Below are 27,304 nucleotides of genomic sequence, written 5' to 3' on the forward strand. Positions count from 1 at the left end.
TGGGAATTCTGTCATCTGTTACAATATTAATCAGAAAGTAACACATTTAGTGAGGTTTTTTTCTGGTAGAATTTACTGATACTGTGGATAGTATAGTATGCATTGAAATATTTGCTTTTATGTTGTATACAATATATTTATTTGGCTAATGTGCTAATTTCTTGAAGTTAAGGAAGTGAGGATTTCATAGTGCAATTAAAAGTAATTTTTCAAATCCAGTGCGATTAGACTCCCTTAATTTTTTTGTTAAAATAGCATTCAGCAATATGGTTTGTGTTGTTTTAACTCTTAGATACTTTATTAATCCTCAAGGGGAATTTCACGTGCTCCAGCAGCAGCATACTGATAAAAAACAATATTAAATTAAAGACTGATAAAAATGCAGGTATAACTGACAGTAACTTTGTATAATGTTAACGTTTACCCCCTGGGTGGAATTGAAGAGTCGCATAGTGTGGGGGAGGAACGATCTCCTCAGTCTGTCAGTGGAGCAGGACAGTGACTACCGTCTGTCGCTGAAGCTGCTCCTTTGTCTGGAGATGACACTGTTAAGTGGATACAGTGGATTCTCCATGATTGACAGGAGCCTGCTCAGCGCCCGTCGCTCCGCTACAGATGTCAAACTGTCCGGCTCCGTGCCTACAATACAGCCTGCCTTCCTCACAAGTTTGTTCAGGTGTGAGGCGTCCCTCTTCTTTATGCTGCCTCCCCAGCACACCACCACATAGAAGGGGGCGCTCGCCACAACTGTCTGCGAGAACATCTGCAGCATCTTCTTGCAGATGTTGAAGGACCCTAGCTTTATAAGAAAGTATAGTCTGCTCTGTCCTTTCTTGCACAGAGCATCAGTATTGGCAGTCCAGTCCAATTTATCATCCAGCTGCACTCCCAGGTATTTATAGGTCTGCACCTTTTGCACGTGGCAGGACTCCGAGTTGTATTGGAAGTCCAATTGTATATAGGCTGAACAGGACCGGAGAAAGTACAGTCCCCTGCCGCAGTCCTGTGCTGCTGACCTGCAGTTCCCAAGACGCACATACTGAAGTCTGTCTGTAAGACAGTCCACGATCCATGCCACCAGGTATGAATCTACCCCCATCTCTGTCAGTTTGTCCCTGAGGAGCAGAGGTTGGATGGTGTTGAAGGCGCTAGAGAAGTCCAGAAACATAATTCTTACTGCACCACTGCCTCTAAGTGGGAGAGGGATCAGTGTAGCATATAGATGATGGCATCCTCCGCTCCCACCTTCTTCTGGTATGCAAACTGCATAGGGTCAAGGGCGTGGTGGACCTGTGGCCTCAGGTGGTGAAACAGCAGCCACTCCATGGTCTTCATCACATGTGACATCAGGGCGACAGGCCAGAAGTCATTTAGCTCACCAGGACGTGATACCTTTGGGACTGTAGTGATGCATGATGTTTTCCAAAGCCTCGGGACTCTCCCCTGTTCCAGGCTCAGGTTGAAGATACGCTGTAGGGGACTCCCCAGCTCCAACGCACAGGCCTTCAGCAGTCGTGGCGATACTCCATCTGGACCTGCTGCTTTGCTGGCACGAAGTCTCCTCCGCTCTCTGCTTACCTGGGCTGCTGTAATTGTGGGTGGGGGGAAACTCTCTCCTATGCTGGTGTCAGCAGAAGGATGGATGGAGGGTGCAGTACTCCGAGGTGAGAGTGGGTTAGGGTGGTCAAACCTGTTGTTCATCTGGTTTGCTCTCCATGTCTCTCTTGATGGTGGCACCCCACTTTGAGCTGCAGCCAGTGATGATCTTCATCCCATCCCACACTTCATTCATGCTGTTATTCTGCAACTTCTGCTCCAGTTTTCTTCTGTACTGCTCCTTCGCCGCCCTGAGCTGGACTCGGAGATCCTTCTGCATGCGCTTGAGCTCATGCTGATCACCGCCTTTAAAAGCCCTTTTCTTCTAGTTCAAAAGGCCCTTGATGTCACTTTTAATCCATGGCTTGTTGTTAGCATAGCAGCGTACTGTTCTTACTGGAACTACAATGTCCATACAGAAGATGATGTAGTCAGTAGTGCAATCAACAACCTCCTCAATGTTCTCACTATAAGATCCCTGCAGGATATCCCAGTCTGTAGTGCCAAAGCAGTCTTTCAGAGCCGCCTTTCCTTCTACACGTGCTTAAGCTCATGCTGTTGAGTCAAATGTGTCCAGATCATTAAAAAAAATGGGATCTAACTAAAACAGATATGAGACAGATGCAAATCATTCTATAAAGAACCCTTCTATATACACTGCTTAAAAAAATTAAAGGAACACTTAAATCACATGTTGGATCTTGATGAACGAAATATTCAAGTGGAAAATCTTTACCGAGTACTTTGAGAACAAAATGATGTAACTATCACCAATGGAAACCAAACTTGCTAACCCATTGAGGGTTGCATTCAAAATTACACCGAAAACCAAAGTTAAAAATTGAAATCGGACTGCTCTCTCACATGAATTTCATCACAGCAACTTATAATGTGACTCTGTAGTGTGTATGGCCCCCACGTGCCAGTATGCACTTCTGACAAAAGTCTGGGTATGCTCCTGATGAGATGGCTGATGGTGTCCTGGGGAGTATCCTCCCAGACCTGGATCAGGGCATCGGTGAGCTCCTGAACAGTCTCTGGCACTACTTAGTGGCATTGAATGCACCGATTACATAATGTCTCTGGAGGTTCTCAATTGGATTAGGGCAGGGGTGGCAAACTCCAGGCTTGGAGTGCCGCAGTGGCTGCAGGTTTTCATTCTTACCATCTTCATAATTAGTGACCAGTTTTTGCTGCTGATTTCTTCTTTTAATTAACTTGGCTCCGGCCCCTTAGTTGTTTCGTTTTTCTTTAATTAGCAGCCAAACAACAATGAGACACAACACAAGCCACCACAAGACCATCTCCCCTGTGCCTTTCACACAATATCTGAAATTAAAGAGAGGTGATGGTCTTGGTAAGGTTGATCTCTCAGGTCACCAAAACATTTTGACGGTGCTCTTAGAACAGAAAAACAGTTCTCGAAATGTGTGCTGTGGCAGAATGAGAGCAGCAACAAGCCATGGAATTAAATAACTGGTTTAATTAACAGCAAGAATTGGCTTCTCATTAAGAAAGTGATTGGAGTGAAATTGGTTAGAGTTTGAAGCCCCAGTTTAGCTGGTCATCTGTTAGCTGATTTCACATCTCATTTCTGCTTGGCTATTGTTTAATGAAGAAAGGAATCAATTCAGAGGGCTGAACTCTTCTAACAGGGCTATTAAAGTGATGGGGGAGAAAGTTAGTTAGTTAGCAGTGAAAACTGGTCACTGATTAGGAAAAGGATTAGATTGAAAACCTGTAGCCACTGTGGCACTCCAGGCCTGGAATTCGCCACCCCTGGATTAGGGTCTGGGGAACATGCAGGCCAGTCAATGGCATCAATGTTTCCAACATCCAGGAACTACCTACACACTCTGGCTAAATGCAGCCAGGCATTGTCCTGCACCAGGAGGAACTTAGGGCCCACTAACAATGGCTCTGAGGATATCCCCTCAGTATTTAACAGCAGTCAGAGTACCATTGCCTAGAATGTTTGAGTGCCACCAACTCTCTTATGATTTGGATAATGAAAAAGTTAGGTTAAAAAATGGATGGACTATGTACTAAATTGGTGCCACTTAATCTCCATGAACATATTTAAATTAACACACACTTTGGTATATTTCTGACTTCACAGAATGACTGCAAAAATGGGACTTTTCTAATCAGTATGTTTTTTTATATTAAATAGAGAACATTTCATCCAATGAAACTTTTATACGAAAACCTAGCCGACATTGTGTCCAATTATTGGACAGTTGGGAAACCTGTGTTCTAAACCAAACATGACCTACTTTAAGTGCATGCTATCAACTTAAGTTTTAATGGAATTAATTAAATTAGGGTCATTACTGTCTTGCTTTGCAACAAAGTACATTTATAATATTGGCTTTAAAAGTTGGCTAATAAGGTTATAATTTAAGTTTAGTGCTTTAAGGCATGGACTATTTAGGGATATATTTCTTTACATCCAGTTGTGTTTTAGTATTGGAAAGTGACTTTTTTTTTTTTTTTTTTTCCCTCCTCTGTTCAGTAAGTAGCAGAAACATCCTATAGCAATCTCAAGGTAAAGCTTATTTACCAGCTTTACGGTTTTATTTTAAAGATTGGCTTTTGGGTCGATTTGCATGTAGTGACTATAGGTACAGCCATAATGCTCCAGCGTGGTTGTTCTGGCAGTCTTTCATATTGGACTTGGCCTTTTAACAGTGGAAACAAGTGATTTTAAGTAGCATATACAAATAACATATATTTTTGTCATTTTTCTTTTTCTCTCTTCTCTATTAGAACTAATCACATACTGTTGATTTTGCACTCCAGAGTGTGCAGTAAGGATAAAATCAACCTAAATATTTCCTCTAAAGAGACTAATACATTTCATGTGATTCCAGTTTTCATTCTTGGGTAAACATGCACAGGTATATACACAAGGTTATCTTAGTGTCAAACAAAGCAGGTTCTTTAATGCTACTTTAAGTACAACTTTACAAATGCATTTCCCCTTATCTTTTCCGCATGTTGCTCTTGTAACCTGTTAGCTAATTATAGACTGTTTTTCTGTCATCTTGTCTGTATTTCTAGCCTGTTTTCTTCTTTTAAAGTAAAAACTTTTCATCATTAGGTTTTTCCATGTGTTAAGTTTATTTGTGCTTGTTAAAGTAGGGTAGTTTTAGTTTATAATGCTATCTTAGACTATATTAAAGACCTGCGCCATTCTACACAGCTTCCTTTTTGTCATCTTCTGGAAAGTTGTACAGGATCACTGGCGAACTCGTCGGAAGATTCACGAATAATAAATCTTTATCCATCATTTAATATTAGAGTACGCTGAGACATTAAACTGAATAAATATCGGTACAAATTGGAATAATTGGATGTTCTGAAACTTTTGGCCACTTTTTTCCAATGGCTTTCTGACTTCCTCTTGATCTATCAAACCTGTAGCTTGAAGTCTCACTATTCAAAGTGAGACTTGCTTACTTTCACACACTATGTTGTAATATGCCTATCACACAAGCTGTTGACTCTCAGAAAATTTTCTTGGGATTCTGTTATGGCTTTGAATATGACAGACCTGTTCTGTTAATTTCCTCCAGTTTCCATGTTCCTTTTTAATGGCGTAGGACACTGTACTCTTTGATGCCTTGGCTTTCTTTGCAGTTTCTCATAAGGAAAGACCTACATGTTTAAGAGTTAGAATGGTCAGTCTGTCTTCCTTTGTTAATTGCCTTTTTTCGTCATTATTGATGTGGTAATATTGTCAACATAATGCTTCATGCAGTGTAGCAAAACAAAGTGTGTTCCAAAACTGCTTATATATCACAGAAGATTTGTAAGTAATCGGGCAAAAAACTAGGTACCTGTTAATTTGCATCAACTTTCAAGACTGAATTACCTTCCGTTGTGGTGGAAAAGTTGTAAGTTGTTAATCCATCACTTGTACCATGGAAAAGGGCTGTTTAGTATAACTCTGAAAATTTACAATATTTTTGTCCAGTATTTATTTAATTTTATTTTTTTTCTGGAAGTTTACCAGTTACCTTTTACACCAGTTCAGATTATTCACTGCAATTGAACTGCTTTCATTTCAGTAAAGTACAAAGAAATGTGAGTGTTCTAAAACTAGTGTGTTTTGATGTCAGGCATAAAGTGTGTGCACATATGAGATGAATTACTGTCACTGCTCTACAGCGAATAATATATACATAAAAAGCTCTAGCTGAAGATTACTTTAAGATTTTATTTTATCAACCATGTTGAGGGGAACCTATACCTTGTCACTCAGGCAGGTTTTGTCATGTGGTACATAAATGTATCCAAGTGAACATTCAAATTACAAGTACGTACACAGCAGGCCCTTCAGTAAGAAATTTAAATGAAGGGCCAGGAGTGTAGCAACCTTGCCTGCTGTTCCATCTTGTCATTTGTATTAGCGAACTGTTTTTTAGATTTTTGGATCCCTTGTCTATTAGGGAGCTAGATGGGCAGTATGTTTATAAGGATTTACTGTCTTTCAAAATTTTTCATTTCTAATCTGATTCAGGACAGTTAGTTAGGTATTTATTTATTGTTGTTGTTTGTTATTGGACATTAACTGAGCAAGTTAGTGGAAAGCTAACCATCCAGGCACAATACATGAGAAATACCAAATAAGATTTAAACTTCTTTTCTGTTAGTATATTGTTCACTTCAGAGCATGCAAGGGCTCTATCTTCTTCCTTTTTTTATGCACTTAAAAAATAAATATATATATATATATATATATATATATAATATTCTAAACTGAATGATAGATGGGGGAAAAAGTAATAAAAGTGGTAATAACTGGAGCATGGTGTCTGGAATGCTCTCCTGACATTTGTGTGAATTTACTACTGATTACTTGGTGTTTCTCTTACATCCCATCCCAAATGCAAAAGATAAGCCACTCTAACGTTGCTGTTTGTGAGTGAATAAGCCAAGGCATGTTTAGTTCCTACCTTGTGCCTATTGCTGCTGAACATCTACATGTGTCTGAGAATTGACCAAAATGTGCTCATATAAAAATAGGTGAACAGTCTAGAATATCCACTAATCTTTCACAGCATAAAGTGCAAGTTAAAAGTGTAAAATGTTGTGCTACCCCAAAAAAAGCCCTAAACAAAGTATAAAAATCAATTTTAGCACTATGACTTGGGTGTCTTTCCAAAAAAAAAAAAGATGCTTTTTAATCTTTAGGGTTCTTGGAGACATCTTAGAGGACGTATTGACTAGTTTATGGGCTTGAACGTGGTGTACTGCAAGTGGCTTTGAATTTTTTCAATTTATAGTTTATCCATCGTATTATGGAATGGGATTAACTTTAAATTGTTTCGTATGCATTTGTAGGTATGTAGACATCAACACACTTTTTTTCTGAAAGTGTCTAGATATTGTTGGCATTATGTTTTACTGATAACCTTTGTGAAATTACATACTTGACACAGATGATTAAAGTAAAGGCTCCTCAAGCTACTCTGCAAATTGTAATCTGTTTGAGGCACAAGTATTTGTTGGATTGCAAGCTGACTTCATGTCAGTTTATTTAATGTACTGTAAACTGTATGCTCTGCATTGTAATGACATGTAACATACAATGTAGTTGAATACCCATGTGTTAGTCTATAAACTGACAAAATTACTGATAGGCAAATGTATTTGGTCTCGCTCAGCCCCCACTAATGTGGAGAAATATCACTGCAACATTTACTTTTGGCTTTCTTTCCTCTACCTGAAACTTGTTTAAGTATCAACAAGCATGCACCATGATGATACTTTATATCATAAGGGGATTGCCAGAATGATAACAAATTTGATATACAGTATTATGTCACTGTCTGGGCTGACTTTAAATAAGCATTTGCAATACCTCTAACAGATGGAAACCTTTGTGCAATCTCTTAATTATCCTGTCTGGAATGTGGATATAAAACCTCTCCCTTCTGAAAGATTTTTGTCAGGCTTCAACAAATTACAACAGTTGACAAAATTTATCACTCTTGTAGTTGGTTGATAAACAACCAGATGGATAAGTGAAAATTTCAGATACTGGCCATTCCAAAAGGAATTAACTTATTGGAATCATTAAGAAATATAGAAGCGTGCAATGTTTTACTTTTATAACTTACTAGTATCAGTGTTTGTTTAAACAATTGCATATATTCATCACATCAGTAAACAGATTTTGTTTAAATTGTTGTATATCTTCTCCACATAACTTTCCACCCCTTAAAAGGCACAAAGTATTTAATTGACAGTGAGTAAACCGATAACTAATATCCTTTCATCAATACATAATGTGACTTTTAGGAATACATTTGCTTTTCAGTATGGGTGTGGTAAGAATTCTTCAAGTAAACTTTTTTTTTTTTTTTTTTTTTCCTTCTACTGTCAATAGTGTGTGATGCATTAAATGGGTTGATGGATGAATGCATTTCTTAGGATTGTAGGAAGGCTAACTCTAAGGGATACTGGTCCATTACTGGGAACATTCTCACGTGCATGCACACTCACACTCACTAGCTGTTGAGTTTGAGAGATTTGAAAGAAGATCTGCAGATCAGTCTCTTTCTCCATATATTGTGGCTGGAAGAAATTCACAAAGTCTCTTGCAGCTATGAAGGAACCATATATCCCTATTACAATATATTTGTGTATATGAGAAAATCCCTTTAAGTTTATTTATCCTTTTGAGTGTCTTGGTGGCAGCATGCTGTAATGGACAGACTAGACATCCCTATTCTTAGCGGTGACTACTAATTCCAAGCCATTCAAGAAATTTGATCTTTTCAACACATCTTTGGCCTCGACCTGGCCTCCCTGTGTGCTCTACCTGATGTGCATCTTGCATGTTGTGGTGTGTGTGTGTGTTTTAAAATATATTTTCTGGTTATCTTTGCCACTCACCAATGCAATGAAAATGTTAGTAGATTCCAGTCTTCAGTGTTTGATTTGCAGTCTGCCTAGCTCATTTTTAATGTTTAAATGTATAAATATTTAAACATTTCTTATAAATGTAAATCTCGCCTTTCTGCATTTTCCGAGTGCAGAAGAAGAGAAGGAAAAAAGATTAATGTAAACAGTGAAAAGTTGGAGGCAACAATGGCTCTATGAAAGTGCTTGAAATAAAGTGTAGCCACAGTAGACTCCCAGTACTGAATGTGGGAGCCACTGATCTACAATATATTAAGAGTTAATATGCAGGAGTTGAAATGTATGCTGTGCTCAGACTATGGAATAAATTGGTAAATTTGAACTTCCCAATGTTAATGTCAGATGAATGCCTTTCTAAATGGTATCTTCCAGCAAGAGTTAAACTACGATGCCAGAACTATATGCTTTCACCTTACTTCATTATATGCAATGAAAAATAATATATTGCTTCTGTTACTGTGCAATGGTTTCTACAAATTTTGTCCCTTCAGTCCTGTAGTTCCTTGAATCACTTAAAGTAATACATTAAGTTTTACATTCATACACAAGAATATGAAAAGATCCATGTTATGAAGAAATGTACGAAAGTATAGGCTTTTTTATCATCTTGTACTGGTGGGCATAATCTATTAAATAGTTTTGGCTGCATGCTTTTCTCATAACTTTAGAACCTCTTATACGGGCTAACTTTCAACAAGACCTCAATATTTTGTTCACTTCCATCTTCCCCTTGACCTTTTTAACATCTAAATGATTTCTGTTCCTTGTGGTATTAAAAAAAAAAAATAATAATAATTTAGATGCATACAGCAGCAGGAAAAAAATCAAGGCTACTGACTCAAAGGACAAATAATACAGCTAATCAATCCAATAGGTAAATAAAAATAAACTTAATGAGTACATCAGATGGAATTATTGAAATTTTATTTTTCAAGTTCTATTGAGAAATGTGTGCCAATTTTGAATCTGACATGCTTTTTTAAAATGTATTCTGTTTGTACAAAAGCATTAGACTTCTTCTATTGCAGACATTTAGACAGTCTGTTCTTTTGACATTTACTGTTTACAATCATAATTTATCTCTTTTTACAGTATGTGGAAGCAATCAGCAGTAAGCAAGGTGATCTGGAAAGCTACATAGCAGATGGATTTAAAACTGCCCTTTCAGAAGAGAGGAGGAGATACTGCTTTCTGGTTGAGAGGCAGTGTGCTGTATCAAAAAACAACATTGCATACCACGGCAAGGTTTGTATTTGTTTACTGTGACCTGCCAGTTCTATGGAAATGTAAACTAAACTTTATCAATTTTAAATTTGTGGGTACTATATAAATCTTTCTCTAAGCTATATCTAAACTCCCTTTTTGTGAGGGGTAATGCATTTTGATTCATGGGTAGGCAATGTCTAAAAAAACAAAATTAAAACACACCTCTGTACTTACAGGTTAAGGAAGTCCATTATTCCCATCTCATTGTGAAAATTGTAAAAATTGTGCTACATAAGGAGGAAAAACACTTCTGCCTGACTGGTGTTCCCTGAGAACAAATCCCAGTACATCTGTGTATCCTAGTAACAAGCAACACTATATATATATATATATATATATATATATATATATATATATATATATATAATATAATATAATATAATATAATATAATATAACAGGAGCAGGAATAAACCATTTAATTACATAGCTGTTAATGTCATCCTGCACCCAAGCTCTCCTACTGAAAATGAATATTTGAGCAAGCAGTGCTTGTTGCCGGCATAGTCTAAGACGTTGGACTCTAAACCACAATATTGCTGGTTCGTTTCACTCCTCTGACTCACTGAGTGGCTTAGAGTAAGATATTCAACTCTTTGCCCTAATTAAAGGGTCTGATTTGCAGTGATTTTCAAGGTAACCGCTCTATTTACAGATGTGTTATGCATGTTCATACTAATCTCTGTTGTAAGTCTATTGTATTGCATCACACTTTATATTTAACACACAACTTTCTGTGGTTGTGTTCTTAATTTCACCAGTCCTCTGACACATTTTGTTAAATGTCAGAATGTAACATAGCTGAAAAGGTGTGTGTGCGCTTATCTGACTTTTTTATTCATTTTATTTGCCCAAGTCTTCAGAACTAATTTTGAAATGGTCTTTGGCATATGTATATAGCCTCATTTATTAAAACAAGTTTAGTCCTTTCATTCTATGTGTCTTTTGAAGGTTTAAGAATGACTTTCAATCCTGCATTGTCAGTCACTGACTGAGTCAGAAAGAGGTGTGGGAAGAGACCCCTTACTAACACTCCAGAGATAACTGGCACCCCTGAAGCTCAATTATTTGCTCACCCACAACATTGAGAGATTTTTTTTATTCCTTAGATTGTGTGGGTGTTATAGAGATCTGTGGTTTAATATTATATAATGCAATTTTATGTGTATATGTATATACAGTGTATGTATGTATGTTAAGTACAAAGAAAAAAAAATCTTCCTGTTAAAGGAATGTCATTAATCACTCCTACTCAACAAACCTACAGCACCTGCCTACGTTGCACTTAGTCACATTTCTAAATGGTGCATACAGGGTTAGTCTGTGGGTGTGTGCATCTTCATTTACTTAGTTTTGGTGAACATCTCTGCCCTCTTGTGGAGAGAATTCAAAGTAAATCTATTATAAAAGATATGGAGGGAAATTTTTAAATGATTTGTTTACCTGAATTTTGAGAATAAATGTGTGTGTTTAACTAGCAATGTACTCTATAATAGGCCGTCTCGACAATTCTCCCAAAGTATAATGCAGTTAAGACGTGGCCAAATCGGAGTAATCAAAAGGAATCTACTGTTCTGGCATAATGTTCCATTTGAAAACCACACTTGCTGTACAGCTTAACTTAAATATGCTCTTGATCACATTAACCATTATGAGGAGGGTTTGGAATGTATCTCTAGCTATAACTAGTGTAATGCATACACAAGGAAAGTGTGTAGATTAATAGGTTTGTGACAACCATTAAATTATGAAAAATAACAAACTAGTTAAGTATTCCATGCCTTTGTCCACTAACTCACAACACCTAACCCCCACCCTGTTGCACTCCACAATAGTGTATTGTAACCTAATTTTAAGCAACTGAATTTAAATCGGTTTTAAGCATCATTTTTATCTAACTCTTGTAACTGTCACACTGTAGTAAAATATACTCTCAAAACATAATACAGAAATATTTTACAGTTTGTGCTGTCTCCCATACTTTCATAATCTGTCCCTCCCAGATGTTTTGCTTAGTTACAGCAGTGTCATTAACTATTTTGGGATTAATTCTGGGGATACTGTTTTATGACAGAGATTTGACATGTATAAGAAGTATTACCAATTGTGGCAGTTGGTATTAAACTATTCCCAGTGAAATAAATATATGCAGATATCAAAATCTGCATCAGAGATGGATATAATGTCCGTGTTCTGTGCAACACTTGATGTGCCTTATTTTGAAAATTAGGTTTATAGTGTCATTATTATCACGTGTAAAGTTCACTGTAATTCTTAATTGCATTTGGTGATCAACATGCAACACGTCTCTCCCCCCACTCTCTCTGGTGCAATGATTAGTGAGTAGAACTATGTTGTCTCAGTTACCTTAGGATTAACATGGGGTTTTTTATTCTTCTGAGATGCAATGTCTTGGATCTATTAAAGTAAAATTTCAATAATGTACGTTATTTAAAAGTGTTTTACTCAGGTGTGTAAATAGTTTTGTAGGCATGGTTTTAAATAGGAAAGTACATTTATTTTTAGTCCCTTTCTGGCTATGCAGTTGTTTTTATGTTTAATAATTCATAGAAACAAGAACATGAGAAAAGTTATTCCTTCACAAGAGCTAGGTTTCCAAGAGTCATGCTTTGGTAATCCAAACAGAGACCCCTTTGTGACCAAAGTTTGTTTACTACAGAGTTGTTTGAATGCTTGTCATACTCCTTATATATGTGATATTTAGGCCCTTGGCAATAATCCTTAACTCTTGCATAGTCATTTAAGCATGCATGTTTGGTTTTAACAGTATTTTGATTGTGTGCAATTGGTGATTTAAAAATGTGAAAATTCAAACTGGTTTTAATAGAAAGGGATACATCTTTTGCATTTTGTAAATGTTATTGTTTGTATTACCATGTAATTTGCAACTTGATTTTATTTTGTAAATTATTTCAAGTGACTGTAAACATTTTGTTAATTTTACAGTTTTAATTTACATTTTAAATGTAATATTTACCAGTTAGAATGCAATCAGAGTTGCAGTTTTACAAATGGTATACTATAAATCTTCTGTACTTTTAATTTCTTTTATTAGTTTTATTGATTGTTTCCCCATTCTCCCTCCCTCCCTTCCTTCCTTATACTTCTTCACTCAGGGTAAAGATCTGCTGACACAGAAAGTACCATCCTGGCAGCAGGCATGCTCTGATCCCAGCAAACTCCCAGAACGTGCAATGCTCCTTGCACAGCAGATGGTTGCAAGTGCTACAGGAACACTAATCTCCAGCCCCTTGCATGCCTCCAAATCTAGCTTGGTCATCTCTGATCCAATACCAGGAGCAAAGCCTCTCCCTGTCCCACCAGAGCTGGCAGCCTTTATGGCTCTAGGCCATCAAGGGGTAAATATTCTTTTCCAAAATATTTTCATAAGTATTTCCATAAGCAAGTTGGGCTGTTTACACTATTTAAAAAAGTATTTCAGAAATATTGCTAATATGTTTGCTCTCTAATAGTTTTATTCATGAATACAGTGACTGAAACATTTACAAATAAGCATTTCAGACTTGATTTACTCCAAGGTCTATGAAAGAAAGAAATGTCTTTCTTGCATTTAGTTTTATGTCATTCATCTTGCTTAGTGTCATAGTGCCAGTATCCTAAATTGGACAGAGCTGGCTACCTAGTCCTTGTCAGTTTATTCCAGTTGCCTCTCAGGAATTACCAGGTGCTCCACATCACTTCAGGCATAATTCCAGTATACTTGGGAATACCATAGGGCCTTCTCTTAGTTAGGGGCACAAAGTGTGCCTTATGAGGACCTTGATCTCCAGCTTGGAGGTTCAGACTCTTAACTCGGATGTATCACATTTGTCTGTAAATCATTCCAGTGAGTGCTAGAGATTAATCTGAGGCCAAGAGGACTTAGTCATGTGTAAAATGATTTGCAACCCTTGGGTTCCTAAACTGAATGCTGTCCAGTGTTTGGCTGCACCTTAATATGCTATCATGATGGTCTTGAATGGAAAAGTAGACGAGACTTCTCCTTGCCTACATTGAGTGAACTGTCGCTATGTTGATACAAGTAACTCAATACACCTAAAACTCATCCTTCACCTTGTGGCAATTGACGCCATAGGTCCTTTTTGGACTAAGATTACCGGGTTATATATGAACACCTCTCTGGCCTCACTCCAGATCTGGATTTTGGTATCCTGTTTTGGGTAAGGTCGTTTTTGATTTAGCTGAAATCGTCAGAAGGGTCATTTATTTTTGTTTTTTTTTGTTTTTCCTTGTCTGACCCGCCGTCTAGGGCTAGTCAAATCAAATTAGTCTATCAAGAGCATACACCTCCAAACAAGATATTCCTGCATAAGATTGTTAGGTCTAAGTATATTTCTGAAGTAATGTTTCTAATTTGATTCCTTTAGTTTCTTCAATCCAAATGTCTAACTAAAATGGGAAAATGTGTTTTTCACAATAGAGAATGATGGGTCCTGATGGAGTACCTGCTATGAATGGGACTGCTGGTGTTGGTTCAATTGAGGATTATAATCAGTGGACAGATGGGAAACTATCCCAAAGCAAACCTCCCTCACCTCCTCAGGGTCAGAGGCAACTAAATGAATTCTATTCCAACACTCTGCCTGTTCGGAAAGCTGCGCCAGCTAAAGGAAAAGCTATGATGGGTAAGTCAGGCCATTGTTTGTATAGCTGAATTTTAAACTGTAAACCTGTGTTTTCTTTTCAGTAAAGCTGAGTTAAGTATATTTTACCTTTTTGCTTCACCTAAAGTACAAGAAATGCATTGCCAGTATGGTAAAATGCAACTTTGTTTAGAGGAGCAGTGCAAGTTTATCCAAATATGCAAGTGTAGGAAGAGTAATCGTTAAAACAAGTTTTCTTCCAACAGAAAATCGAACACTACCTCGGTCAAGTTCCATGGCAGCAGGTTTGGAAAGAAATGGGAGAACGCGAGTGCAAGCAGTCTTCTCTCATGCAGCAGGTGATAACAGCACATTGTTGAGCTTCTCGGAGGGTGATACCATCACTCTTCTGGTGCCTGAAGCTAGAGATGGATGGCACTATGGGGAGAATGAGAAAACAAAGTTGTGAGTATAAAGTCATTTTTATTTTCTTGAATTTGTGTAGGAGTATATAAATGTTGTTTGTTTTTTTTTTTCTCTCTTCTGATGTGGAACATTTATGCTCTTAAGGCCAAGTACGTTTTTGCACTCTATTAGTAAAAAAAAGAAAAATTGTGATAATATACACAATGGAAAGAAAGCCATTGTCCAGTTAACTATATTGATACCTTATTTATAGTATCGGCATACTAAGCTTTACTTTCATGATAAAATTCTAAAGTACCTACTTTAGAGAATACTGATGTTATGTGATCCAGATTGTCGATGTCTGCAAATATCCCCGGTATTATGTCTTTTAATCTTATTTGAAGCTGAAAATACCTATTCACAATTTTGTCGTCTTATTTAAATAGTATTTAAAAACTAGTGTTTATTGCTGCTTTTCCCAACCTTGGGTTTGGGACCCCAAGTGGGGTGACCTGATAGGTTAATGGGGTCGTGATAAAATATATTTTCAAAAATAGGAAAAAGAACATTAAGCAATGTATTGAATAGCAAGTGAATGACAATATTTCAAACTGCTGGGGTTGCAAAAAAAAAAAAAAAACACTTTATCAAAAATGGGGTCACAAACCAAAAAGCTTGGGAACCTGTGGTTGATTGCGTGTTTATAACAAAGCAAGAAATCAAGAGTGTCCTTGTAAAATTCAAGACTACGCCCTTTTTCTTTTCCCTTATGTATATTTACTTATTTGGCTGACGCCTTTACCCAAGGCAACTTACAACATTTATGAATCCATTGGTTACATTTCTTTTGGTTCTGCAAATGGAGCACAGGCAGGCCAAGTGACTTGCTGTTGGTCACACAGTCTGTGGTGGGATTTGAACCCGCAACCTTAGATTTTGAAATCCAAATCCTTAACCACTACAGACACTGCCTGCCATATTAGTCTAGTATTTAAAGATTATCTGCAAACCAGCCACAAGAACTGGAAATAAGATGTACTGTTACAATGAATGATTGATTCCACATTTGCCGCTTTAAATGTAAGCATAAAGTAACTTATTTTTTCAACAAATTAACATTTTTTATTCTTGCTTAGTAGAGTTGCCAAGAAAACTTTAATTCAGTCCTTTTCTGGCACACAACACAGCCCTTTTAACATATTTTCAAGGTTAACTGATAGCTGCTTAAAATCTGCAAGAAATGGCAGAGGTGCATGCCACTTAAGTGCTAAATGTAAAAGCTGGGAGGGTTAGGGTTAACATTATTCATAAGGATTAAGATCGCATCTGTATGGACTGTCGCTGAGTCTTGTAACATTATTTGCTTGTCCACAGTATGGTGGAAAGACTAAAATAACATTTAAATAATTTTCTGCTGTTCTCCTTGATAATACTTCCAGCTTTAAGAAGAAGATATGACCTATCAGGAAACATACATTTTTGCCCATTGATATTTTTTAATTTTATCAAATACTTAGCTGTTTCCAAAAATTATTTTATTTCTTGTTCTAAACTTAATTGGGCACAAACATTGTTAGTTTCTAAAACTAGAAGTTCGGCCCAAAAAAAGACTTTAGTCATAAGATTAATGCACATATAATAATGATTGAAAACAAATCAACAATTGGAAATTGTTAGAGGTGTTCTTTTCAAATTGGAACCTATTTTCATGATATACTTTTTATCGTTAAGTGTTTTCTTGCCAAAGTCTACTTTTTAACAGTTAAAGGTGTGATATAGTATAATAGGTAGATGTAACTTATAAAGCATTTTTATGAAGGAGTTGAAATCATTAGCAAGAATATTCAATGTGTCCTATGATATCTGATGACAGGGTCATAATGTCATTTCATTGATCACAGGAGCACATTATTCCCTCTTATTTTTAAGTTTCATTCTAACTATAAGGAAATAACAATCTCTTTTGTTTCTGGCATCAACAATTATATAATCGCCAATATTACAGAAGAGGTTTCACAAAAGATAAGCCAACATGCAAAATAGGTGCACTTTTTCCACCACTCATTTATCTTGTATAACCACCTTTATCATGTAGAGTTATTTTCTGTCCCAATTTAAAACCCACTACGCTGCTTCAGTTCATTAATGTCTGAGGGCTTTTGTTTTAAGGTTTTGCCATGGCATCTCAGTGGGCTAAGATCTACAGTATACTTAGACATCAGAAGCCTTCATTCTTTTCCTGCTATGTAGATAGGGATTTGCAGGTGTGCTTAGGACCATTGTCCTGTTTGGTCCAATCTGTAGGACTGATGACCTCACCTTTCCTTTTGTTCAAAATGAATATGAGGCAGCTAAGGCCACTTGTGCAAAACAAACTGTTAGTGTTCACCACCTTTGATTGATGGTTGGCATCAGGTTTTTGTGATGGCATGTTTTGAATTCTTCAAAGCATGCAATTTGTCACAACAACTAAATTACTTTTCTTGGATCTCATTTGTCCATAGTGCTGTACTTCATGCCTTTAGTATTATGCTTTGTTCTGGCACTTCAAAAACCTCAACTTGGTTGCCATGTATCTTCGTGAAGAAAGGACCTTTAATTATAGGCTTTTTTTATGGTAAAGTCATGAATTGTAACATCTACCATGTAGACCAATGGCCACAGCTCTACCTTTTGGATTCTTTGCAGTGTCTTATTGTGCATTTTCATCTTCTATTTAATTTTCTGGCATGCCCACTCCAGCAAAGATTGTCATCTGCCTTTGATATTCCCATCTACACAATTTTGCTCACTGTAGTGTGATGGACTACATAGTCACATGGTCACATAGTTTGGAAGTGGCCTTATTTTTCCCAGATTGAGTAGCAACAGTTCCTTTTCCAAAACAATTGCAGATGTCTTTTGATCTTGCATGGTGTTGCCACAAAATCGAATGCTCAGCACTAAAATCCCAAAGGTTCTGCCGTTTAACAAAAGTGGTAACATTTCCTCATCATCAGTTAATCAACTGTGGTTGGTGAGCAGGACATGGTTATAATTATCATATTTACTGATGTGGGAGCTGTTAGGCTGTACATGTTTGCACAAGGTTTGTCTTTGTTGGCTTATTGTTTTGTTGGATAAATAACAGTATTGTAAAATCTTATGTGGCATTTATACCTCCCAACATTAAATTTTATTTATTTAAGACTTGATGAGGACTAGATGATTTCATGATATGTATCATGTATGATATTTTAGTTCACAATATGTCCAAGACATGGAATTCCTCAGCTAGTAGAAGCAAAAGGTTTTTTGTGTTCTCATTTTTTCCAAGCTGTCTTCAAAATTTAAAACTGTAGTTGACTTTTTTGGTATTGTTTTTCTGTAGACGTGGCTGGTTCCCTTTCTCCTACACAAGAGTTGTTCAAGAAAATGGTTCAGAGAAGCTGCGTGTCAAGTATGTATTTGCATTTTTGCACATTGTTTCTGAGCAAAGGATACTGTGCTATTGTTAGCATGTCTATATCTGTGCACGTAATTTGGTTTAATCTGAAGGCTACTAGCACTCCATCCATCCATTCTCTTCCGCTTATCCGAGGTCGGGTCACGGGGGCAGCAGCTTGAGCAGAGATGCCCAGACTTCCTCTCCCTGGCCACTTCTACTAGTACTTCCGAGGGAATTCCGAGGCATTCCCAGGCCTGCCAAGAGACACAGTCCCTCCAGAGTGTCCTGGGTCTTCCCCATGGCCGCCCCCTGCTTAGACGTGTCCGGAACACCTCACCAGGGAGGCGTCCAGGAGGCATCCTAATCAGATGCCCGAGCCACCTCATCTGACTCCTCTCGATGCGGAGGAGCAGCGGCTCTACTCTGAGCCCCTCCCGGATGACTCAGCTTCTTATCCTATCTTTAAGGGAAAGCCCAGACACCCTGCGGAGGATATTTATTTCAGCCTCTTGTATTCCCAATCTCGTTCTTTCGGTCACTACCCATAGCTCATGACCATAGGTGAAGGTAGGAACGTTGATCGACTGGTAAATTTAAGAGCTTTGCCTTTCGGCTCAGCTCCTTTTTTACCACAACAGGCAGATGCAGAGCCCGCATCACTGCGGATGCCGCATTGATCCGCCTGTTGATCTCACACTCCATTCTTCCCTCACTCGTGAACAAGACCCCGAGATACTTGTACTCCTCCACTTGGGGCAGGATCTCGCTCCCAACCCGGATAGGGCACTCCACCCTTATCCGGCTGAGGACCATGGTCCCATCCCAGCCGCTTCACACTTCGCTGCAAACCGATCCTGAGAGAGCTGAAGATCACGGCCTGACGAATCAAACGGGACAACATCATCTACAAAAAGCAGTGACCCAATCCTGAGCCCACCAAATCAAACCCCCTCAACGCCCTGGCGGAGTCCAATTCTCACTGGAAACGGGTTCAACTTACTGCCGGCAATGCAGACCAAGCTCTGACACTGGTTGTACAGGGACCGAACAGCCCTTGTCAGGGAGTCCGGTACCCCATACTCTCAGAGCACCCCCCACAGGATTCCCCAAGAGACACGGTAGAACACCTTTTCCAAGTGCACAAAACACATGTAGACTGGTTGGGCAAACTCCCGTGCAACCTCCAGGACTCTGTCAAGTGTGTAGAGCTGGTCCACTGTTCCACGACCAAAACCACACTGTTCCTCCTGAATCCGAGGTTCGACTATCTGACGGACCCTCCTCTCCAGGACCCCCGAATAGACTTTTCTAGGGAGGCTGAGGAGTGTGATCCCTCTATAGTTGGAACACACCCTCCGGTCCCTCTTCTTAAAGAGGGGGACCACCACCCTGGTCTGTCAATCCAGAGGCACTGTCCCAGATGTCCATGCAATGTTGCAAATGCGTGTCAACCAAGACCGTTCTACACTATCCAGAGCCTTGAACTTCGGGCGTATCTCATCCACCCCCAGGGCCCTGCCACCAAGGAGTTTTTTGACCACCTCGGTGACCTCAGTCCCAGAGATGGGAGAGCCCACCTCCGAGTGCCCAGGCTCTGCTTCCTCATTGGAAGACATGTTAGTGGGATTGAGGAGGTCCTCGAAGTACTCCCCACACTGACCCACAACATTCCGAGTCGAGGTCAGCCACGCACCATCCCCACCATGTACAGTGTTGACACTACACTACATCCCCCTCCTGAGACGCCGAATGGTGGACCAGAATCTCCTTGAAGCTGTCTCCATCTGGAAGTCGTTCTACATGGCCTCCCCAAACTCCTCCCACGCCCGAGTTTTTGCCTCAGCAACCACTAAAACCCGCATTCCGCTTGGCCTGCCGGTACCTGTTAGCCGCCTCTGGAGTCCCACAGGACAAAAGGGTCCTGTAGGACTCCTCCTTCAGCTTGACGGCATCCCTCACTGCTGGTGGCCACAAAAGGCACCGACCACCTTACAGCCACAGCTCCAGTCAGCCACCTCAACAATAGAGGCACGGAACATAGCCCATTCAGTCTCAATGTCCCCCACCTCCCTCGGGACGTGGTCGAAATTCTGCCGGAGGTGAGAGTTGAAGCTACTTCTGACAGGGGACTCTGCCAAACGTTCCCAGCAGACCCTCACAATACGTTTTGGGCCTACCAGGCCTGACCGGCATCCTCACCCACCAACGAACCCAACTCACCACCAGGTGGTGATCCATTGACAGCTCCACCCCTCCCTTCGCCCAAAATGTCCAGGACATGTGGCCGCAAGTCCGATGACACAACCATGAAGTCGGTCATGTGCCAGGGGCACATATGGACACCCCTATGCCTGAACATGGTGTTCGTTATGGACAATCCTTGGCGAGCACAGAAGTCAAATAACAAAACACCACTCTGGTTCAGATCAGGGTGGCCATTCCTCCCAGTCATGCCCTTCCAGGTCATACTCTCTGCCCATGTGAGCATTGAAGTCTCCCAGCAGAACGAGGGAGTCCCCAGCAGGTGTGCCCTCTAGCACCCCCTCCAGGGACTCCAAAAAGGGTGGGTAATCCAGACTGCTGTTGTGCGCATATGCACAAACAGTTAGGACCCAACCCACCCCCCACCTGAAGGAGGCTACCCTCTCATCTAGCGGGGTGAACCCCAATGAACAGATTCCAAGTCGGGGGGCAATGAGGGTGCCCACACCCGCGCTCTACCTCCAGGTAGAGAGTGGTTCCAGAGTCCAGGTGAGCCTGACTATATCTAGCCACAACCTCTCAACCTCGCGCAGTAGCTCAGGCTTCTTCCCCTTCAGAGTGGTGACATTCCACATCCCAAGAACCAGCTTCTGTAGCCTAGGATCGAACCGCCAAGGTCCCCGCCCTAGGCCACCACCCGACTCACACTGCACCCAACCTCCTTGGCCCCTCCTACAGGTGGTGAGCCCATGGGAAGAGGGACCCATGTTGCCTCTTTGGGCTGTGCCCGGCTGAGCCCCATGGGTGACCCACGTCTGGGCGAGGGAAAACGCCACAGAATGTTTGTATTCATCATAGGAGGCTTTCTGAACCGCTGTTTGTCACGTCCCTCGCCTAGGACCAGTTTGCCTTGGGTGACCCTACCAGGGGCATAAAGCCCCTGAGAACAGAGCTCCTAGGATCATTGGGACACACACACCCCTCCACCACAATAAGGTGGCAGCTCAAGGAGGGGTACTAGCACACCACCAATATTTATTTATTTTTTTTTTTTTTAAACAAGCTTGAGTCTGGAAGGATTTTTGCCAGTATTTTAATGTCTGGATTCTATTGCCCGTTTTTAAACCCTTGCCTTCCCGTGTGTGATCCTCCAAATTTAACTCCCCTTTTCAGTTTGCATCATGGAAAGAGCAGCAGCACAGGGAACCTTCTAGACCATGAAGACCTCTCACTTCCCACTCCAGATTACGGCTTGACTTCTCGTCTCCTGACACAAGCGTCAAACCATAACCGACCTCGTCCCTATAGTGTGGCTGTGCCTGCATTCTCCCAGGTATTTAGTTACTTATTTTAATATTATTTTTATTTGTTGATAGTGGTTCCTTGTAAAAGTAAATAAACAGTAGTCAATCCATTTTATTATAAATTCACTTGTTTGTTTGTATGTCTTAGTGGCAAATCTTAGTTTACTGAAATCATTCTAATGATCGTGTAAATCATAAACATTAGCAAGAGCTTAAAAGGGAAGTGTGATGTATGACCCTGTCAGCCTTTAGTACACCCCCAGTTTTTGCCTTTTTTTTTTTTTTTTTTTTTTAAACATTCCATAGCATTGTGCATGTGTTGAATCATGTAGGTGAAAATGCAGCTTAAATGAATTGCATGTTTTGAGTGAAACTGCCACATTCTATTAACTTGTAATGATAGGTAATAAATAACACAAAGATGAGAGATGAAAAAAATTGAAACCTTGTGCTTTCCAAAATACATGGTAGTTTGTGTAATCTGAAAAGCTGGTTACATTTATACTTCATGATATTAGTCATCTGATAACAGAAATGTACTGTTAGACAGGTAGAACTTGTCCCTAGGTAGAAATTTTGGCTTTTTACCGAAGCTTGATAAGTAACTACATAAATTTTAATTAATTAAATATACACACACCAGAATAACTATAAAGCAAGAAAATTTAAAAGAGGTTCTGACTTGGCTGTCAGTCAGTGAGGCATTATGAAAACGTATTTCTGTTGGTATGAATGACCTGCAGTCCAGTTTCTTGACACACTTCTGCTGAATAATCCATTGTCTGAAAGTCCTCAGTGTTAGTGTGTCCCACAGAGAATGTGCAGCATTGTTCATAGTGGCACACAGTTCTGTTTTAATTGTCTCCTTTGGCTACGACCTCCAGGGGTTCCAGGGTGCATTCTGTAACTGAGCCTACCCTTTTTAGTTAGCTTGTTGATTTTGTGGAGCTCTCTTAAAGTGATGTTACCAAAGTAAAAAAAAAAAACACCACCGCATTGAAAATCCCACTGGCTATCAGACTTGTGAAAGATGTCACTTCACACATTGAAGGAACGCAGTCTCCTAAGGAAAGAGCCTGCTCTGCCCATTCTTATATAGTTTAACTGCATACAACAAATTTCATCTGAGCCACATAGTGAATATGTTGGGACATTTCTGTGGTGGGTTGTAATAAAACACAGCTAACAACATAAACACAATCAAAATATTCTATCAAACTTAAAAGTTAATTTTAAACATACACTGAAACAGAACACACAATAAATATTCAGCTTTCAGCAGCTCTCTTTGGATAGACACCCACATCCAGAAGTCAAAGAATGTTTTGAAACTTGACAAGCTCATTTCCTTGATTTTATTAAGACCACCAAGTGTATCCCAACATAAATATTACTACTTATTGTATGTGTGAGGTTTTTTTGGTTTTTTTTCTTTATTATTAAATGCATTCACCCCAAGTTGGTTTCAGTTGTTGGCTTGAAATACTAATTTAGCAGAAGATCCTGTCAAAATGAGGAAGAACCCAGGAACAAAATGAGGGAAGACCGTGTTTCTGCTTTAAACTCTTCTTTTGAATTGGGAAGCTTTAGAATTCAGTGGATGGTGTTGTTGCCTAATAGGACCAGTACCTACTATTCATATCTTGTACTCCATTATTGCCTTTATAGAGTTTTGCATATTCTTACCCTTCTGCTTGGCACTTCCTCTGTTGTTCCATTTTTTTCCCCCCCGACAACAATGTGCCCATTATGTTACATGTTTAATTGTAAATTGGCCCTATGAGTGTGGGTTGTTTTCTGCCTTCCCAGTGCTACCAATATAGGATTCAGCCCCCCATAACCATGAATTGGATAAAAGTGGGTTTTAAGAGTATTTTGTATATTTGGATTAACTTGCAGTGTGAGATTTGTCAAGAAGATAACCCTCATTTCTTTTGCATTTTTCAAATATTTTTATTAGTCTTTGCTCTGGAAATTGCATCCCAATAACCTGTATATAAATTTTTTCATATTTTAAAGTTTCTATGCCAGTCAAAAAATTAATATTTTACATCTACCCTCTTCCCACCCTTCCCCACCCCCTCAACCTCCCTCAATTCTCAGCAGGGTTTAGAAGATTATGAGTCGAGATTCCCAAGCAGGTAAGCGATTTCTGTTTATCGAATTGAAGTTTATAGTATAATGTACAGGTAAACCAGACAGCACAACTGAGGAAAAATTCAACACAAAGTTTTTTGAGTTAGCAGTGTGTTTTTTGTTTGGTCTGTCCTAATCCACAACTGTCATGTTTTTTAACCTATTGGAGAAATGGTGCCCAGACCTCATCCTACAATTAAGTGCTACCTGCCCTTGCTCCTAGAACAGTTCACAGATGATTGTCCACAGTATTCAGTGGCACTTCATTTATTTTTGCAGTTCAGTTTTAGAAGAACTGGGTACAAATGTCATTACAGGGTTTGGTAAAGTTAATGGTTTTAGTCTTGTACAATGACCGTTTATACAAAGTAGCTTATCAACTGCACTACAGATTGACCAAGATGGTAGCAGGGATTTTTTTTTTTTTTTTTTTTTTTTAAGCTGTCAACGAACAACTGTACAAAAAAGTAATAGCCATGTCATGAAGCAGACCTTTTCCATGTTTTTGTCATTAGACCTTCTTTTTATTTGGCCTTCAGAGCTCCTCTGGCTATGAATCAATAACAGCTGGTGTCTTGGAATGTAGCCTTAAATGTGCAACATGGAAAGATTTTTCTTTTAGAAACTCTCATTCTCAAAAGTATTACTTTTGTCTCTGTTCTTTTTGGAAAATGGTCTATAACTTGAAACATTTTTTGCTTGCTTTAATTTCTACAAGAGGAAACAAAAAATTTCTGTAATACTGAGTTTCATTTCACATTTTCTTTTGTTAAGTGTTTAGATTATTATAAGAGACAAAGGGATCAGCAGCATTTCCCCCTGTGGATATTCCACCCTTCAGCATCCAAGCTCAAGGCGGCTTAAACAGAGTGGTGTTTGAGGTGTCAGTGTGCATCTTGCTTTGTCAGGATTAAGCTTTGGGCATCACCCTCTTCTGCATGCATGTGACTGGCTGTAACATTGTTCATGGATTATTTGTGTATTCCATTCACATGTGTCCTGTTGCTTGTTTGTTTGGATTTGCATCTTCTCAAAGTTGACCATTCAGACAGACTACGGTAAAAAGAGGTGGCCGACTCCCCACTATATTGAATTTTTCATTAAGTGATTTCTTTTGCCGTAAAATTTCTAAATTGTTTTGGAGCTCTTTAATATTTGATCTACACTTTTGTTTATGAATGCTGGTAAAACAAAACACAGATCTGTAGTGATTGATTTGGTGGGTGTGCACTTGCATTTGAAAAGGCTCCTTTTAACGGACTTCCATAAGAACTTTTCTCTTTATTTTACTTGGTATTTTGAATTTTAATTGACACTCCTGTCAGAAATGTACAGTAGTTTCAGGTCAGTGATGTTACTACTAAATTGTAGACCGCTGTCAAACGAGGAGGAATGCTCTACTGTCTTTACTCTCTTGGACGTTCAAAGCCCAAGCTAGCAGATTCAAAGCGATTTTGCTACGATTTCCAAATATTAATTAATGCATTCAGAACAAGTGTAGTGACTAACTTTTATATTGTAGGTGTTTTAAAATTAACTGTGTGTGAGGCATGTGTATATGTAGTGAGTATGTCTTTAATGCTTTTGTCAATGTAATTTTCATTTTGTCCATATTTTGAAATATGTGGTATCAAACTCGCCCATCCTATAGTGTTTGGTTTTTCTAGATCTCTTTGGTTTAGTCAATATAACTTTTGACTGGCCCCTATGACTTCTGGTTTTTGTTTCAATCATTTTATTTTATTGGTGGCAAATTTCTTCCTTTTAATATCTTGCCTATGAAAGAAGTAATTCTTAGTCTGCTGAATGTAAAACTTTTTTTTTTATATTAGTACAGAGTTTGTTTTAATTCACTAACTCTGAAGCAATATAATCACATTTAGAATATAAAGCATGCACACACTAGTATGAAAATAAATACATTAGTAAATAAACTAGAAGAAACACTAATGGTTAATCTTTTCATTAATTGGTTGGAACAAAAAACAGTTGCAGGGTTTCATCTCCAAAACTAATACTGACAATACATTAGGGCATGTAATATAGAATTGTTTATTAGGAAGTAATCTATATGATGTCCAGAGTTTCCATTCTTTATCCCATCATAGTGGGTTTTAGATACTGTCTGGGTTAATGCTGTATATACAGTATCCCATTTGTAAATCCCAAATGACATTTAAATCTCTGTCCAGCATGGAAACCTTTCCTTGTGTGCACTCCCATAAATCCCTCTCCCTTCCCCCGTCACCCCCCCACCTTCCCCCGTTGATGATCAGAATATATTTGCTATCTCATCCAGTTCATCTGACGTCCATGGTTGTGTGCACTTTGAGTCAGAGTTGGCAGTATTTCCTCTCCTCTTTGTTCCACAGTTCCGATGGCAAATTGATTTCCACAGTTTGAGGACAGACAGACTGCCCGAATAGGAAAGGCGAGCCCCGCTTTGGAAGAGGACCACATCTCCTCTTTGTAGCGGCATAACTGTTAGACTCACCTGACTGGGAGGGCAGACATTTTCTTGGCAGAGAGGAAATGGCCCGAATGCTGTGACTTGTGTGCAATGGATTTTTTTTTCCTTCACAAAATAATAATAAAATGGACTACTCAGAAAAAATGTAGTTGTTTGTTGTCTTTCATGCATGAACCATGGAAATATAAGTGAAAACCAATGCTAACTAAGGTTGACATCCTACAAATATTGCCTGGTTTCGTCCCAGAATGCACTTTAAATATGGCCTACTGTAGGCAAGCCTTGGCACCAGTCTTCCAAGCACACGTGTTCAGGGTGATGTAAAGCATTTTTCAACTTACTGAATTTGAACAGCTTTACTGTATAGTGTACATTTTAAAATACTTTTTGTTTTCTTTTAGTTTATTTTACTGAAATTTATTTTTAACTTTCAAGAGTTATTTTTTTTCATTCCCATTCCTTCCAAATCCTACGGCAGGGCTGTTGAACCTTCTAAATGATTGAGGCAAAATATTTTGGCCATTCTATGTATTAGTCAGAAGAACAGCGTCTTTGCTCCCCTGAAGAGGAAGCCAAGTTTCTGACAACAGTGCCTTTTCTGGTGCCCCATGCCAAAGTTGCTTCAGAATGCCACTTTTTTTTTTTTTTTTTTTTCCTTTTGCAAATTGTGCATGCTGAGAGAAACCGGGGGAATGCCTTGCATGCATGAAAACCAGTGAACAGCCATTTCTATATAGTGACAGCAATAACTAGTTCGTATTGCAAAGGGATAGGATGTTGTACTTTGAGTGGTCCACTATATTATTGTACTTTTGTTTTCTGATTTTAATAGTTAGATTGGGTTTGGCCAGTCAATGTCTCGCCAGCTTCTCTGAGAAGACGCAATAATCCTTTACCCTACAGTCTAATGAAGCTACTTAATCATTGCTAATTGTTTA

The 27,304-nt window shown here is 39.0% G+C and overlaps 2 protein-coding genes across 16 annotated transcripts in view; one reads left to right on the plus strand and one right to left on the minus strand.

The window, feature by feature from the left end:
• aatkb (apoptosis-associated tyrosine kinase b) overlaps positions 1-27,304 on the minus strand; it is a 770,376-nt gene that overhangs the window by 591,333 nt on the left and 151,739 nt on the right. The window lies entirely within an intron of this gene.
• The window catches only part of baiap2b (BAR/IMD domain containing adaptor protein 2b), a 94,452-nt gene that overhangs the window by 45,928 nt on the left and 21,220 nt on the right, over positions 1-27,304 (plus strand). For 6 of the 11 annotated variants that reach the window (XM_051936545.1, XM_028820082.2, XM_028820088.2 and 3 more), the window contains 7 exons: positions 9,622-9,774; positions 12,932-13,174; positions 14,257-14,461; positions 14,686-14,884; positions 18,198-18,266; positions 21,630-21,789; positions 23,864-23,901. In XM_051936545.1, coding sequence (XP_051792505.1) covers positions 9,622-9,774; positions 12,932-13,174; positions 14,257-14,461; positions 14,686-14,884; positions 18,198-18,266; positions 21,630-21,789; positions 23,864-23,901 — 1,067 coding nt within the window. Of the gene's footprint in view, positions 1-9,621; positions 9,775-12,931; positions 13,175-14,256; positions 14,462-14,685; positions 14,885-18,197; positions 18,267-21,629; positions 21,790-23,863; positions 23,902-26,268; positions 26,701-27,304 lie in introns of those variants that run through there. The other 5 variants (XM_051936543.1, XM_051936547.1, XM_028820090.2 and 2 more) reach the window with 3 other exon arrangements.

This window comes from Erpetoichthys calabaricus, chromosome 14 (assembly GCF_900747795.2).
Source record: "Erpetoichthys calabaricus chromosome 14, fErpCal1.3, whole genome shotgun sequence".
NCBI lineage: Eukaryota > Metazoa > Chordata > Cladistia > Polypteriformes > Polypteridae > Erpetoichthys > Erpetoichthys calabaricus.